This window comes from Chironomus tepperi, unplaced genomic scaffold, assembly GCF_022539635.2.
Source record: "Chironomus tepperi strain 1889 unplaced genomic scaffold, CSIRO-AGI_Ctep_v1 contig_68, whole genome shotgun sequence".
Taxonomy (NCBI): domain Eukaryota; kingdom Metazoa; phylum Arthropoda; class Insecta; order Diptera; family Chironomidae; genus Chironomus; species Chironomus tepperi.
The window spans coordinates 1,120,640-1,134,153 of record NW_027226190.1 but is presented as its reverse complement, the minus strand read 5'-3'; the positions used below and the strand labels follow the sequence as shown (position 1 = coordinate 1,134,153).

The window sequence follows — 13,514 nt, the reverse complement described above, 5'->3', positions numbered from 1 at the left end:
AAAGCGCAACAAAAAAAGCTCAATCAGAAAGAGAGAAGGATTGCACCTTATCATTCTTACAATCTATAAATTCAGTGTTAAACCGTTCAACTTCATCATTTATTTCACAGTTTAAGTGGAAGTAACAAGAATAAAAAAACAATTTAAAAAATGTCTGCTCAGTGCCAACTTAGAGAATTTAAGGATCAACAGAAGGTAATTTGAATTTTTTATTAAGTGATAATCCGTGACTAGTTGTGTATGACATACTACGAATTTTGCTGATAATTAATGGAGCTTAATAAGATCTCTGTTAATATCCACATAAATGCATGTGTTTGATAAGGGTTTTCAAGACCGAGTTCGAGGCTTGGAAAAATACACTTGTAGTCGCGGTCTCGGTCTCAAGCATTCGTCGAAACCGAGACGACGAGAAACCCCTGTCTGAAAGGTACAGAACGAACAAGAGTCACAAAATCCAACATCAAGACGGCTTCTCTTGGGTCTGCGGCCGGATTTAAACTATTCTAAGGAGCAGGCTTTCTTGGGGGTAGATTTTTCGTCATTTCTACTTCGAGTGCCTTCTGGAGTGTTTCTTAGTGACTGCTTTGTAAAAAAAAGTTGCATTAAAATCGTGTGCGGCAGAAGTATGCAAAGAAATGGAAACTTACTTTAATTTTCTATGGAATTTTCAACAAATTTCCAGTAAAGAAGTTTTATAAGAATTTTTCCATCTTCATAAGTGCTCTGGATACTTTATATATCCAAATTGAGTTGAATCATGACTTTTTCGGTATCTAGACGACTGCTAGATCCTTAAAATGTCAATTAGTGTAGTCAAACCTAATAAATGCATGAAACATAGTCCCTAACAGGCAAAGAGACAGCTTTTAGGTACCGTAGTGATATTTCTGTACCATGAAAGCATTCTCTTTGCCTGATAGGAAGGTTTACATCATTATGTAACGTTCGGAACGTGACAGTAAAAACGGAGGGCTGACTTGCAATATGCGATATCATAAGATCTTGAGACATTTATTGAACATTACAAATCTGTTGATTTTTGAAAAAATCGATAAATTTTTTGTAATACATTCTATAAATACATCACCTTATCTATAAAGACATACTTCAAAAATAAATTTGCACGTTTTTATTTATTAAGTTATTTTTAAATGCTTTATTTAATTAAGGAGGTGAATTCAGTTTGCTTAAAAAAAATTATTAATTGATTATCAGGTGCACTCGATTCAGGCTGTACTTTAGAATTGTTGAATTAAGACGCGGGGGTGTGGCTTAGAAGTGGTTTACAGCTACAGTAAGAGCTATATTTTGAGCTCTTGTTTAATAGTATATTATCCAAACCGGCAAAGAGCATGTCACTTGGTACTGGAATGCCATAACGGTACCATAAACGCACGGTCTTTGTCTGTTAGGGTTAGCAAGTCTGCTGTGTCGCTAGAAATGATGTTTTGAAAAATTGGCAATCTACGAACAAAGTTCAGCTTTGATAAACTAAAAATATGAGCAAAAACATAAAAAAATCTTCAAAATTTCCGATTTCATTTCTCGTGTGCACAATAAAGCTTATTGAACTTTTGGAAATGATGAAGAGAATATTTTCTTATCATGCCAATGAATGAGTAGTAAAAACTGGCTTCGGTGATACACAAAAGTCTTTTTGCTTTGATTTCTTGATAAGGAAGATTAAGTGAAATTATATTTCTATTAATAAGTTTCGAAAACAGAAATAGCCGACGATTGCTAAAAATAGCACTTAAAGCCTATAAAAAAAATAAAGTGCTATCTTTAGCTTCTGTCTCCGGGTTTATTATGATAAGCCTTATGATCCTTCTGATTTAACACAATACGGAATTAAAGACACAAAGCTCTTGTGGAACTGTATAACCAATTGGATATTGTCCTTTTATCTTATCAAAAAATGGAGCTTCTCTAAATATTGACTGTGGCCATAAGTATTAATAATTGTGCTTGTTCATTCAATTTAGGATGGTGCAGGTGTTGCAACTCTTTCCTCTGGTGCTCCAGTCGGGGATGTATCAACTGTACTAACTGTTGGAAAATGCGGTCCTATGCTGTTCCAAGATGTCACTTATTTTGATGAAGTTGCATCCTTCGATCGTGAGAGAATTCCTGAGAGAGTTGTTCATGCTAAGGTAAGGTCTAGTTTGTTTATTTTTAAGGAGCTTGTTGGGATGTCTGAGTAGAGTGGAATCTGGGGTATTGAGCTATGTATTGACGAATCTGCCAATGTTAGAGTAAGTCATTTGTAGCTGAATAGTTAGGCAATAGACCGGAAATCTGTATCACTCGTTCGTGAGTATGCAGGCCAGATTCCCATCAGATACCGATCCTTACTAGAGTGCTGTTGATATGACAAGAATTCCAACAATGCTCACGACATCACAACAATATATTTCCAAAAATAACACATTTGGGTTAATAAACCTGATGAATAAGCTTCTGCTTTATGCTCTTTGTATCGTTCAATATTTTCCTTAATTCCTCTTGATTCCAAACATATTCTCATTTCTATTTTTATACAATAAGACTTATTTGTTTCTAAAAATTGTCAAGAATGAACAAAAGCATTAAGGAAGATTATTGATCACTGATAAGGATATTTTTGTTTCTGCAGTTCTAAAAATAATGGCAATAAAACTTGAATTCCATTTAATCTCATAATTTAGGGTGCCGGTGCATTTGGATATTTCCAAGTTACACATGATATAACGAAATATTGTGCTGCAAAACTCTTTGATACAGTTGGAAAGCGTACGGTAAGTTACATCTGATTTATTTATAGGATCTTAAATCTAATTGAAATTAATATTTGCTAGCCAATTGCTGTAAGGTTTTCAACAGTCGGTAAGTGACTATTTTCAATTTCAAATAATTTTGGACATAAACATTTTGATTATTTAGCACGTGAAAGCGGCTCATCTGATACGGTTCGTGATCTTCGTGGTTTCGCTGTCAAATTCTACACTGATGATGGCAATTGGGATATTGTTGGCAATAACAGTCCAATCTTCTTCATCCGTAAGTATATTTAATAATAATTTGATTTGAATCTAATTTATTAAATATTTTACTTCAGGTGATCCAATCCTATTTCCACCATTGATGCACACCAGGGTAATTATTGAGAATATTCAAAAAAAATTCAAGCTTAACTTAAATTGTCAATTTACAGAGAAATCCACAAACTCACTTGAAAGATGCTAGTGCCTTCTGGGATTTCAACACTTTAAGACCCGAAACAACTCATCAACTTTTGCACATGTTCGGTGATCGTGGAATTCCAAACGGTTATCGCTTCATGCATGGGTAAGCTCAATGATAAATATAGCTGCGTGTACAGTATAAACTATAACAATTTTCCATGTACAATTTAGTTATGGATCACACACATTTAAGCTGGTCAATTGCAAGGGTGAACCTGTCTATTGTAAATTCCATTACAAGAGTGCTCAAGGCATTCAAAATTTGGACATTGAGAATTCTAATTACTTGCAACATTACGATACTGACTATGCTATTCGTGACTTATATGATGCAATTGCTCGTAAGGATTATCCAATCTACAATATGTCCATTCAAGTTATGACATTCGAAGAAGCTGAAAAATGCAAATTCAATCCATTTGATTTGACAAAAGTATGGCCACAAGGAATGTTCCCATTGATTCCAGTTGGTCGTTTAGTACTTGATAGAAATCCAACAAATTATTTCGCAGAAGTTGAACAAATGGCATTTTCACCAGCAAATATGGTTCCTGGAATTGAACCATCACCTGATAAGATGTTGCAAGGACGTCTATTTTCATATGGTGACACACAACGTCATCGTTTGGGTGCCAATTTCATGCAAATTCCTGTCAATGCTCCAAAAGTTTGTGTTAAGAATTACCAAAGAGATGGACCTATGCGTGTCAATGACAACGGAGGAGGTGCACCTAATTATTATCCAAACACCTATAGCGGACCAGAACCATCACAACGTGTACGTGATTTACAACAACCATATAAAGTAACTGGAGATGTTCATCGTTATGATACTGGAGATGAAGATAATTTCAGTCAAGCAGCCGTCTTTTGGAATAGAGTTTTGGATGAACCAGCCAGAAAACGCGTTGTCACAAATATCGCTAATCATGTCATCAATGCTGAAGAATTTATTCAAGAACGTACCATCAACATGTTTGCTCAAGTCAGTCCCGATTTAGGTGAACAATTGAGAGAAGCTATTAAGTTGAGAAAACCAGCAAAAATGTAAAATTTTGCAGTATACTTTTTTATTTTTGAACGAGGCTTTTGTCGACTATTTATTAGGGTGTTTCATAAAGGAATTGATCCTCTTTCAATTAATTTTTTGAGTGCTGAAGTCTTGAATTTTTAAAAATTTCTAATGCGGTGATCAAGTATGATGTCTAATATAGACTATGCTTAATATTATTCTTTTATGAAACACCCTAATAAACAGGGATTGATACTCGGTATTGGATATATTTTATGAAAACTATTTAGAAACTTGAATATTTCGTATGAGTAGAGTATTAATCTCTACTTATTATATACCCAAATATCACAAGTTGTTTAATCGATCCAAAATATGACACTAGGCCGATGTGACTCTGGTATGGTATCAAGTTCTTCTTTTTCTAATTTGCTGGATCTACAGATCAATTGTGATCCATGGCCTCTCTTAGTTTGACTTTTAAATACGACACCAAGTCAGAACCACGCTGGCCCAATGCCGGCTTTCGGATCGATTAACCAACTTGTGCAATTCAAGAAATCAAATCATATCATTATCACAAAATTCTAGGTTTTAAGAAATTTTTACGGACAGTTCGAAAATGACGTTTTTTCTAAGAAATTTAATTTCAAATCCCTATTTTACAAAATTTTCATATAAGAACTGTCTGTTTTAAAATACCAAAGAAGTCATGATTAAATTACTTGGAAGTATTTACGGTATTATTGCCATATTGTATACAAAGACCTAAACTACCCTAGCATGCAAAGAGCGTGCTCTCAAGAGCAGAGCAAGCAGAGCTTCCTCATTTGGCAGCTCTCGAGAGCATGTTCTTTGTCTGATAGAGCTAGGTCTCAAATACAGGCCAATGACTTAAAGTATAGATCTAGCTTAAAATGTTGTTGTTTTTCAATTAATGTCAAAGATTTAGTTCCAGCCGACAAAAGCCTTTGTTTCAAGCAAATACTATTTTTTAGGTCAATTTGTACGAAGTTATTGAAAATACTAAGAATATTATCCGACTATAAATTTTAACCCAAATGTGTAGCGCATAAAGCTATATCAATAAAGTTCCTTATTTTTTTTTTAATTTTTTATATAAAAAAATATTGTTTTTTTTTTATTTTAACTAAAATAATTAAAGGAAGGACGATTCCTTTATCGTTTATGTATAAAAAAGGCAATTGATATTCTTATCTAAGGCTTTAAAATTCATCAAATTACATACAAAAAATAAGGAAATATTACAAAAATAAAAAAAAAGTTTAAATGCACTTTTGAGAGCTGTAGAATGTTCAATAAGTATAAATAAATTAATTCTTTTGTTGCTGTTGCTGCTGTCGATACTTTTCACTGTACTTGTAAAAATCTGATATCTCATAACTTTTTATCTCCTCCTTATAAGGCTTCCACGATCCCTCTTGAATTATTGTCACATTAACAGGCGATTCAACTTGCAATGGCGACTGGATATGCTGTGTAAGTGGTGAGTTCATGGTGTTCATGATGTTATTCTCAAAGTCCCTATTCGACATTGTTGATCGTGTTGATTCAGAGTATCTAAGTTTGGATTTGGGTGGCAGATTTGGCACATTTGCCAATGGATTATTATAGTATCCATTTTCAGGCTGTTGAGGCTGACTTCTTATCGAATTAGTGTCGACATTATTGTTATTATTATTATTTATACTATTATTGCTAGCATATTGAGTTTGCAATGGAAGATGTCTAACGATAGGTTTTGTGGACGGCGGGGTATTTTCATAAACTTGATGATTATTATTGATATAATCTGCTGCACTATAACTACTTGGTGTGGGAGATTCAATTCTTGGCTTTAACTTTCTCGATCCAGGAGGACTATCAAGTGATGTTTCACACCTATAAAGCAGGTCAATAACTAATTAGAATTAATGTGTTAAAAGTTATTATTGTCATATCTTACCAAATCTTTTCCTTCTTCTTATGCTCATTACTGTTTCCAGATGAAACACTAACTGCATCTGGCTGTGGATTCTCATCACTTTTGTGTATAAAGTCGAAGTTCCCGAGAGAATTTGATTTCTTGGCCTAGTTATAGGAAGAATAACAAAATATTTTGATAAGCATATCAGGTCAAGAGATCAGCAGCAATTATTTTTGGCATGCGAGACAATTTGTAAATCTTATTACGACTCGAATGCCATAAAGAATCATAAACTCACCATATTACTATTTTGGTTCGGTGGACTTAACGGATACTTTGATTCAGACACCCATACCCTCTGGTTATGCTCATTAATCATCCAATAACCCCCTAAGCCAGCAGAGTGTGACACCGTATAATGATTTGGACTCGCTTGATATTTTGGAAGTTGTTTGAGTCTGACATCATCATTTAATGTATTTCCTATTAAATAATTTTTATCGCTCTGCATCTGATGATTAAAACTGTGCAATCGTTGTATGAATTTATGTTCATTTGGTGGAATTTGTTGTCGTGTAGGTAAAGTATGTTGTTGTGATTGTTGCGGTGGTGTTGGCTGCTGCTGATATATGAAATTTTGATTATTTTGTACATTATAGAATTGCGGAGAATGTTGTGGTTGTGATTGAAGCGATGGTGAATATTGTGCATGAATATTATGATGATAGGACTGAATATTTGGAGAATGATTTTCCGTATTAATTTTAATATTCTTTAAACTTTGACTACAAAGAGGAAGCTGATGGTTAATTTGAACTGTCGGCGGATGTTGCATGGACATTGTTGATGGAGTCGGTGACTCACTTGTCTTATGAATCTCAAACTCATAACGTCCATCCTGTCGCGTTCGTGGCGAATGTGCCATTGGATTATTTGGCAATGTCTTTAGTGATGTAAGGGATGTCGCCGATGATGGTGATGATTGGATATGTATGAAGGTATTATTGGAAGAGCCAAGTGAGGAAGTTGTTGATTTCATAGAATTTCGTCTTTCAGACATCATCAATGTATTTGCTGTATTTAGCATGTGCAAATTTCTAGCATTATTTCCACACATTGCTAGTGCATTTTTCATAAATCTATTATCACTTCTATGTAAATCAATGTCATCTTGTGCTTTCATATTAGTCATTGGATGATGCACAGTCATATCATGTCTTTGTAAAACATTAATATTCTCATTTAATTGTTCAATTTTTTGTTGAGACAATTCATATGCTTGCTTATGAGTACGTCTTATTGATTTTGATTGCATTGGATCATTAATGATACTCAAAGATGTCTGTGATAATTGCTGTTGCTTTTGTATTTCAATTAGTAATTTAGTGATTTCATTTTGATGAAAATTATTATTATTGCCATTAAGTTTGTTACTATTGCGATATTGTGGAACTGCAATTTGTTGCTGTGGCTGATGTGATGATGTATTTGCACTGGTATTTGCATTTAAGAGATCTAAATTATTGCCAATCAAACTAGCCTCCTAAAAAAGAAAAGAAGTAAGAATTAACGATAAGAAGAAGTGTAAAGAAATAATAAAATGAAAGCGAAAACATTTCTGAATAATAACTAAGTCATTGAGCCAATAAATGTGTATGTAAGAAGAAGGAATTATGATTTCATCATTTTAGGTTTAATTCAGCATTGAAAATTCTTTTTTTTTTATGCAATCGGATGTTCACGCAACTTTACCTTTTGACATAACTGATGTAATTGTTCATATTTCTCATTTAATGACTTCTCCAAAGCAGCCTTCTTTTGTACTAGTTGCTGATAACGATTATTCTTGTCTTCATGCAACTCCTCTGATTTTGTTGTTGTTGTAATTGATGTAGACATTTTTCTATTTTTCAATTTTCGACCTTATTCCTTCTCTCATGCGTAAATTACTGATTTATATCATTATTGTCACATATGAATCACAAGTTTAAGTCAACAATTATCATTTTTTGTTAGTTTTTAGACATTTTTGAGAATTTTTTTCTTCGCAACATCGCCCTATATAAGAATTTCCATAATATCCACAATTTATCGATAAATTCAATCACACAAATATCTTTAAACTGTTTTGAGTATGATTAACTATAGAATGATGTTAAAAGAACCAAAATAAAGACACAAATGAACTCAAAATAATTAAAAAATAAAATTTTTGTTAATATATAAAAAAATCATAAAATGCAATACTAAGTTAACACCTATGTATGTATGTGGAAGTACTAAATTTTTGTTGTTTTTGAGCATAAAAAATTTTAGAACAAATTTCAAATTATTTTTGACCGTTAAGAATATTCTTTGGATCACGTTATGCTTCATAATTTTCCATATGTCACAGACAAATTTTTAGATTTATTTATTTTACCAAAAAAAAATTCATTTTCAATATTCGAGGGTAAGTAGCATAATGATCAGAGAGACTATAAAGGAAACACCTTCACACGATCATACATATGCAGCACAAAACGATAAAAAAATTCCCCTTTTTTAAGTAAGTTTACCGTTACACTTGACTGAATCAATGCGGCTGTCCACCTGCACAAAAATACAAATAAATGTAGGCAATCGTAGGCTTAATAATGGAGAAAAGTATGTTAAAATTACATATGTACCTACAAACAACAAGAACTGAATAAAAAAAGTATATGAAGCACGAAGGGGTAATGGAACAATATGGAATTTATGTCACGTGAGAAAATTTCCATAATTAACTATATGGAAGTAGAACTAGCTTATGAATGTGCTACCTCACTTGTAAAGCAACTAATTATGACGTCACAATGTCCATTTTTTTAACCACGAATATCCTTTTTTTTCAATACATTTTCACTACTTTTTCATTGCGCGTCTAGTAATGGTCGTGGAAAGTTTTTGAAGCTCAAAATTATTTTTATTGCTCAAAAATCTTAAAAATTGTTCCTTAATTGTTATCAAATCTCATCTTAAAAGTATTAAAGTTGTGTGATTTAATTGCCTTAAAATAGTGAAAAATTCAGGAATGAAATTTGGAATTTTCGCGATCGATTGAAGCGTCGTGTAGCTGAAAAATTGCAAAAAGAAGCCTCAATATCCTTCATGGACTAAAAATGGAATATGTGAATGTTTAAAATAGTTTAAGTGCCTTTAGATAAGCTTTTGCCATAAATTTAATTCCGTCCTATTTGTGAAAAAAAGTAAAGCCTTAAGAAAGTGTGACATAAAAGTTTTTTCCTTTTGTAAAAATGATGATGGCGTCCGATGATAAAGCGAACTGCGTACTGAATTATTTCACATTTGAAATATCAAATCTAGGAAATCATTCGACACAAAGTTTGCCAATTTATGAAATTATAGCTGATACACAAAATGGTCATATACAGATTATCAATCCTGAGAGTTTTATCACTAATTCAACGATCAATAATGATGTGTCAATAGACAATGACATAAATCAAACAGATGATGAATCAGACGATTACAGCAATAGTAAAAATAATGGAAGTAATGTGAATATAATAGAAAGTTTAATTATAACCAATGCAAATTCACAAGATCAAGATTATTCAGCTAATGAATGTGAGACACAGTCTGAGAATTGTGATGATCTTATGGATGATGATGATAATGATGAGAATAATAATGAGAATGACAATGAATCGGATGATCTTGAGGATCTTACAAATTTAAATTGGCTGACTGAACTCAAAAATATCACAAATTTACCGCCAGCTGCAAATGATGTTAATGAAAAGCCATGCGATCCACCATCACAGAGATTTGATAAATTCATATCGCAAGTCAATAAAATGAGAGAAAATTATGAAAAGCGGAGACTCCTTTATGAAACTGTGACAAGCGAGAAGCCACCATTTAATTATGCACAAATTATTGGAATGGCACTAATCGATGAAGGACGAATGACACTAAAGCAGATTTGTGATTGGATCGAGAAGAAATTTGCATACTATAAATTTCATAGAAATTGGAATGTAAGTATCTTGGATTTATATTAAGATCATCTGAGTGGACATGAATATGTTGGAACTGGAGGTCATCAACTGTACATTAACTTTTAACGTATTTTCGTCCACTCGGTTCAATTTTAAAATTTACTTGAAATTTTAGATTTGATTTGAGAATTTGGGAATATTTACTAAATTATGTCGATTATTTTAGACACTGCTGATTACTCAATAATATTCAAATTTGATCAGTTCACCTTCTTTCTTTTTGTACAAAATGTTGATCTGACAGAAAAAGTATGATTCCAAATAACGGATTCCGAGTGAAACTCTGACCCACGACCTACGATTTCCGGTCGCATGCTTCTACCACTGAGCTATCTGGGGTTATTCAACTATATGGCAAAATGCTATATATAAATTATAAATTTTCTATCCCTATTACTACTGCACTCCTAATGATACATAATTAGAAGGCCATTACTGGAATCCAATATCAACTCAAAATTCTTCAATTGAACTTGAATTCTCCAATATTAAAACACATTAAAATACTTTTGATTGATAAAATTCTTTTATTTCCATTAATAATATAATTTAGTACATTTGTTCTTTTGTCTGTAATTCCACTCTAAGCTCTAATCCTTTTTCATAAACGTCAAAATTACCAAAATTAGTAATCTTCTTTTCTTTCTTCTGGAACCATGCTCCGATTAGAAGCCTAGGTTATTACAAAAGGGCTTCTATTTGACTCTGTTGCTGGCCACATCATAAAGCATCTGTTTGTTATTATATAAAACCCTAACTTATCGTTAAATTAAAATCTTCCCACCATGCTTGATAGGGTATTTTTCTAGTTTTAAATATTATATAATTTTGAGAACATAGGAGATTGATTGTTGTTGGGATCAAGCTGAACTTCATTAGTTATGTACCGGATATTCTTATTGTCGAGGCTAATTTTGGTCATATTGAAGAAATTCCGATAATATTCGCCGTATGGAGTTTCAAATATTTCGATATCCGTTAAAGTCTCATTGCCATTTTGTTGCAAATGCATGGTGATCCTAGGGACGCTGGGGCAAGCGATAAAAATGTTGCTGCCTTTTGCAATGACTACAAATGTAGTTCGATCCATATTCTTGGCTTCAAATAGACTTTTTCTAGATTCGATGAAATTTGACTGGAAATTTTTGATCATTTCGAACAAACTTGCCAAGGATTCATGTCTGGTGTTTTCGAATCTTTTGTACTCGTTGTAGATATATATCATGTCATCAACACAATCCATGCTTTTAATTTTTGATTCATACTTAAATTTGTAACTTGATATGATATTGTCTTTAAATTCTTCAATGATGCTGTAAAAGAATTGTCTGTCCACATCAATTACTTCTGGAAGTTCCTCTTGTTTAGTAAAAATTTCGAAGATATTTTTAATTTTCTTATTGTCTAATTCTTTCCTAATCCACAGGAGTGTCTCAAAATTGAATGATCTTAAGACACCTTCCATTTCTTCCTTTAAAAAGTCCACGTCCTCTTCTGATTCCTCTTGCACTCGATCCACAAAAATATCACAATAGAGCTTCTTGAAGATCGACGTTTCCCATTTTGCAGGAGTTCCAGCAGTTGCTGAAAATACTTTAATGCTTTCTTCGTCGTTAAAATCTTCCAAATTTAGATTCAAATTATCATTATATTCAGACACATCAATGTATTTTGGATGAATATACACGTCAGATGGTTGACTTGTTCTTGATGTTTTCCCGTTCAAGACATCAGTTGATGAATTTGGATTTGGTTTTGATAATTCTTGTTGGATACCCATCGTTGATTTTTTTTATTGAATTGATAATTGCTGGATGATTTGTGTTTAATCTGTAGTAGTTCAGATGTGACTGATTATTATGACTAAGTTTACAAGGTTTTTATACTGTAATGGGTTATTTACCTGCCAAATCTAAGCATAAACTTGTGAATGGGAGTAACGATGTTTTGGGTACCTGAAATTTTCGAAACTTATTGTATGAAACTCAAAACTTGACAAGAATTGACAAGACTTGAATGTATGAAACTCAAAAATGAAAAAAGATTTTGTGGTGTCTGTAATGACACCCAAAGAAAATTGAAGAATAATCACTCCTACCCCTGATTTTTACTTACTTACTAACTTCGCTGACCGTACAGATCAATTCTGATCCATGGCCTACCTTAGTATGCGCCTGAAGTTGGTTCTATCACTTGTCAATTATCGATACCGAAGTGCATTTTTATCTCTATCAACAGCATCTATCCCCTGATTTTTAAAATCACAGACTTCCCCTAAAATGTAAACTTATGAAGCATTTTCAGGAACTGATCAGTCCATTCATTCAAATTTTATGCTTTTTATCAGTGGTGGGCAACCTCTTGATTTTGTCGGCACACCTTGGTGGGAAGTCGAGATGGAAAAGGCATAAGACTCATGGTATTTCCAAAAGTATTTGACGACCTACATAGTATTTGAAGGCACACTAGCCTCTGCACTCAGGTTGTCCATCACTGCTTTAAACACTTTAAAAAATTGTCAGGACATAATGTAAAATTTACAATATAAAATCGGATTTGCAAAACAAAGCAAAAACAAGCAATGATAAGCAGTTTATCTTTTTTATGATTTATAACAAATTCTGCTGTAAAGGCAAAAATGCTTATTAAAACATATATGATGCCGTTTACATTTGAATTTTGAATGAGCGAATAAAAAATGTGCGATATACACAGATTTTTCATCCATTAAGGCACATAATTTTCATCTTATTGTATTTTTTATGATGTAAATTTTCGATATGCTGCAAAATGGTCTATACTTGCTGCTTTTTTTTGTGTGTTGATGATGAATGTAAAAAGGATATGAATGAAATTACAACTCGACATATTGTCTGGAATATTGATTTTTTTTTTTGTCTTGAAAATTGCATCCTGTTTACATTTTTATTTAAGCTACTGTCGCAAATTAGAATAAATAAATTATGCAACATCCTGCATTCAATTATTAATAAGGCTTAGACAACAAAAGGAAATTGTAAAATTTGAGAATTATTTTGACCCAAAAAGTGCAAATTGGTTGATTCAGTGGTGGGCAACCTGTTATTTGTCGCAGCACATCTTGGTAGTTGGCTTCGATCGAAAAGGAACACGAGATGGCATATCCAAAGCAGAGCTCGTCTCAATTTTGTATGGAAAAATCGACTCGACTCAATAATATCGAGTCGACTTCCTCTGATTTTCAAGTAGAGTCACAGTGTCCAATCTGATCCAGGATTTTGGATCTATTAACCGAATTGCGTTATTCAGATTTCCAATTTTCA

General features: G+C 32.8%; 2 protein-coding genes across 2 annotated transcripts; one reads left to right on the top strand and one right to left on the bottom strand.

Moving 5' to 3' along the window:
- The first annotated feature begins 90 nt into the window (after positions 1-90).
- LOC139100865 (catalase-like) lies at positions 91-4,834 on the top strand. The gene is made up of 8 exons (XM_070653620.1): positions 91-195; positions 1,989-2,156; positions 2,691-2,780; positions 2,841-2,868; positions 2,926-3,042; positions 3,101-3,138; positions 3,197-3,330; positions 3,399-4,834. Exons 1-8 carry the CDS (start codon positions 151-153, stop codon positions 4,276-4,278), a joined length of 1,500 nt encoding a protein of 499 aa, XP_070509721.1. The 5' UTR covers positions 91-150; the 3' UTR covers positions 4,279-4,834.
- A 577-nt stretch (positions 4,835-5,411) lies between these two features.
- Positions 5,412-8,331, bottom strand: sstn (stepping stone). The gene is made up of 4 exons (XM_070653616.1): positions 7,919-8,331; positions 6,465-7,709; positions 6,206-6,330; positions 5,412-6,141 (listed from the first exon to the last, which is right to left on the bottom strand). The coding sequence occupies exons 1-4, from the start codon at positions 8,063-8,065 to the stop codon at positions 5,574-5,576; spliced, it is 2,085 nt and encodes a 694-aa protein (XP_070509717.1). The 5' UTR covers positions 8,066-8,331; the 3' UTR covers positions 5,412-5,573.
- Positions 8,332-13,514: the final 5,183 nt, after the last annotated feature.

Coding starts and splice junctions, on each gene's coding strand:
- sstn (XM_070653616.1), bottom strand. CDS start 8,065: ATGTCTACATCAATTACAACAACAACAAAATCAGAGGAGTTGCATGAA. Junction 7,710..7,918: donor TACATCAGTTATGTCAAAAG/GTAAAGTTGCGT, acceptor TTTCTTTTTTAG/GAGGCTAGTTTGATTGGCAA. Junction 6,331..6,464: donor CGAACCAAAATAGTAATATG/GTGAGTTTATGA, acceptor TCCTATAACTAG/GCCAAGAAATCAAATTCTCT.
- LOC139100865 (XM_070653620.1), top strand. CDS start 151: ATGTCTGCTCAGTGCCAACTTAGAGAATTTAAGGATCAACAGAAG. Junction 3,139..3,196: donor CACCATTGATGCACACCAGG/GTAATTATTGAG, acceptor GTCAATTTACAG/AGAAATCCACAAACTCACTT. Junction 3,331..3,398: donor GGTTATCGCTTCATGCATGG/GTAAGCTCAATG, acceptor TGTACAATTTAG/TTATGGATCACACACATTTA.